The 3489-nt window shown below is 38.8% G+C and overlaps 1 protein-coding gene across 1 annotated transcript in view; it reads right to left on the bottom strand.

The window, feature by feature from the left end:
* The window catches only part of GLCCI1 (glucocorticoid induced 1), a 122653-nt gene that overhangs the window by 35633 nt on the left and 83531 nt on the right, over window positions 1–3489 (bottom strand). The window contains exon 5 of the mRNA XM_019665290.1: window positions 2247–2457. Coding sequence (XP_019520835.1) covers window positions 2247–2457 — 211 coding nt within the window. The remainder of the gene's footprint in view (window positions 1–2246; window positions 2458–3489) is intronic.

The raw sequence follows: 3489 nt of genomic DNA, 5'->3' as shown, positions 1-3489 counted from the left end.
AAGGGAGGGAGGTTTTGGCCAAGTTGTAGAGAACAAGTAGTTTGCATTTTTCCTGAAGGCACTGGGAAGCCAATAAGTCATTAAAGTGATGATTATTTTTATAGCAGCAGCTACCATTGACTGAATCCTTAGAAATGAATGCAAGTTTTATGCACACAACTTCATAGGACTCAAATCCATCCATTCCTGTGTGTCAAAGCCAGTGAGGCTCTTAAATTCGTGGTAGAGAGAGTGTTTCCTGCAAAAGACCTTGCAGGAAAGTGACATGAATAAACCTTCTCATAATAAATCAGATTGTAAATCTTTAAGAAAAAGAGAGACTGAAAAGCATAATCTTCTGAACTGCAGAAACCACCGATTTCTCTGCCTCATGGAATAGTCACTGAGAGGCCCCGAAGGCAGCCTCACACCCAGTTAACCAAAAGGGAACTCACCTATCATCTCCTTAACACACTTCCTTCTTGGTTCAGCATCTTTCAATTATCCACAGTATTAAATCCAGAAAGTAGAAAACAAAATTCCAGAATTACCACGTCCTACTATCACTGTTATTTTTACTTTCCATTTTAACCCAACTACAAGTGCTAATAAAACAGCAAAAGTGGTTAACCTGAAACGCACTATTCTTTTCTAGTAGCATAACAAAGAACAGGTTTTGGAGGCCGGCAGACCTGTTTTGCCATCAAGTTACTATTGGGTTGTTGGAAAAGTCATGACGCATTTTTGCAATGAAAAACAGAAAAAATATGCCATGACTTTTCCGACAACCCAATATTAACATTTCAATTTACCTTCAAAACAAATATCCCTACTACAAACAAGATGTTTTCTTGTTTTATTGAGAAACGTCCACAATAAAACTGTTGTCTGGGAACGATCAAAGGTACTTGCTCTGGTAGGATGCCTCAGTGAAGTCAAGGTTTCCTAGTCTGACATTCTATAAAAGGAAGACTCCCCACTATGGTGACAGGCAAAGCGATGCCTAAGGTACTATAATGCCTTCAATCCAACCTTAACAGAGTAAGGCTTTCAATAATGAAAGGGTGGAAACAAAGGGGAGAACTGGTGAGATCCATCCACAGAAATAAGAGCAGAAGACAGTGCAAAGTAGCTTCCATGTAACATGTCAGCAGCGAGTTAGGCACAATGATGAATGAAAGAAGCCAGACACAGAAGACTCCACACCATACCATTCCATTTCTATGAAACCCAGTTCACAGAGAAAAACTATATTATGGTCACAGAAGTCGGAATAGTGGTTACTTCTGGGTAGAGACAGGATACTGCTGGGACGGGGGCCAAGGGACCCTTCTGGGGGTCTAAAAATGTTCTGTATGTTGATCTAGGCGATTTCATGAGTGCATATGTATGTAAAAATTCATTGGGCTGGGCACGTTATCTGTAAAAATACCTCAAAATAAAAGAAATTAAAGGGAGTGGGGGGTCAAAGTAGAACAAGGACCATGAAAATTCTTTAAGATTCTATAAACTTTAACTTTTTTATATTTTTAATTATTTTTGCCTATGATCTATCTCTCTATGGTGAGAAGCAGTAAACATGTTCTCAAGTAAGTTCAGCTTTTCTTTGAAAACAGCTAGGAAGGTGGAAGCCGGGCAGTCTCTGTCGCCCTCTGCGTCTAGGTCTGAGGGGGCCAGTGCTGGGAGACACGTGTCTGACACCAGGACCACAGAACATGAGGAAACAGTTCGGGCTTGAGAAGCAGCAAAAACTCCCAGAGGTTCTGCCCTCGTATTGGAGTTAGTTAGTAATTCATGTACATACCATAACATAATACCTCATGTCCTGTAGGTATTTATTAAACTATATCTACTTGGTTAAAAATATACTCATTCTTCCAGCAGAATTTTTAGAGATTATTTCCTCCCAAATCAATCTGATTACGAAATGTAACTTTAGGACGAGAAATATTAACTCTACCATAATCATCATTAGCTCTGGACAATACCAAGGAAAAACCTGTGTATTATATGATGTGAAGCTGTACATTAGCTCTTAGAACCACGCGCTGTGCTTCTCTGACACATTTTATGGAAGATGTTTGTAAGAGTCACAAAGAAGGGGATATGTGAAACCAATGAACAAACAAACCTAGATTAACCAAGCCTTTACAATCTCAGCATTCAACAAAAGAAAAAAAAATGATGCAATGGTCTACGACAAAGAAAGCATAATGAGCAAGGCCCAACGACAAACCCTCTATCTAAGTGGGTGGCTTCATTCTTACCTTTATCACGATCATAGAGCAGGTCTTCTGTTGAGCAAGGGCTACCATCCTGGGATTCCGGGGGACAAAAGGGAGAGACACAGGGTGAATGGCTGCTGCAGCTACTGCTGCGCTCCTGCACAGAGGGCGTCTGAGTGTCGATGCTGCGAGTGCTGCTGCTCCGGTAGTGAGCAGGGAGGGGGGCTCTCCGGCCATCCGGTATGTCCAAGGGCTGTAAGACAACCAACCATCAGACATGAGAATGGCAGTGCATACTCTCGATGCACATAGACAACACATGGCATTTCCTCTGATTTCATAGTCTACTACCATCGTCACCAGAATTGATGCTTCAGAGAATAAATGGGTATCAGTCTTGTGTCTGAAGTTAATTTCTGTATGTTACTTTTATTGAAGGAAACATTTCTTTCAAATCTCAAAGTAATTAGGTTTCAAAATACTAAGGATAAATTGTCTTAAAAATTCCATAGCTGTCTGTATTCATAGGTTAGCACCTCCCATAATACTCCTTAAGGACAGGGAAGTTTCTTGTATCCCTAATTCCAAGCACTGTGTCTTGCACATAACAGACATTCAATAAACATATGCTGAATGAATTCATTGAACTGCTCAAGAAATCACTTTGCCTTGCTAATAATAAGAGTGAAATCTCATATGCACAGGTAAAACTTTGTTTGCTCATTCTTTCTTATTTTAATTTAGGAGGCCAGAAACCCAAAAGGGGCTTATTCTATCAGTACTCAATGAAGAATATTAACAAAACTCAGAACAATTCTATTAATACTAACTTGGTATTCAACTGAGAAGAACTACTTATAGTTTTGCTTAGTTCCAATGCATTGTTCTGAGTGGCAAAAAGAAGAAACAGAAACTATAATCAAAGAATCATATATTTTGGACCTGATAAGACCTTAAAGCTCATTAGTCTAACGCCTTCACAAATAAAGAACCTATAGTTTAGACACCTGGTGACATGGCTAATTAAATGGCATCAAAGCTTCTGCCTCAGTATAAACTCTTCCTACTCTGCTTCTGCTATAAAGATAGATCTTACTCCATTTTCCTCAACTATGTGCTAAAAAGATAAGGTGAACAAATAAAATTCTATATATTTAAAATATTTTTGTTATTCTATAGACAAGACTGTAATGCTAGGAAAAAGAACTAATATACTCTAAATTTATTTACAACTTTCACTATTTACTGCTCTTACTCAGCTTTGTCATTTGAGAGTTTTTAGAAA

Source organism: Hipposideros armiger, unplaced genomic scaffold, assembly GCF_001890085.2.
Source record: "Hipposideros armiger isolate ML-2016 unplaced genomic scaffold, ASM189008v1 scaffold_438, whole genome shotgun sequence".
NCBI lineage: Eukaryota > Metazoa > Chordata > Mammalia > Chiroptera > Hipposideridae > Hipposideros > Hipposideros armiger.
Note: the sequence above shows the minus strand (reverse complement) of the source record. Positions and strands in the feature narration are given on the sequence as shown.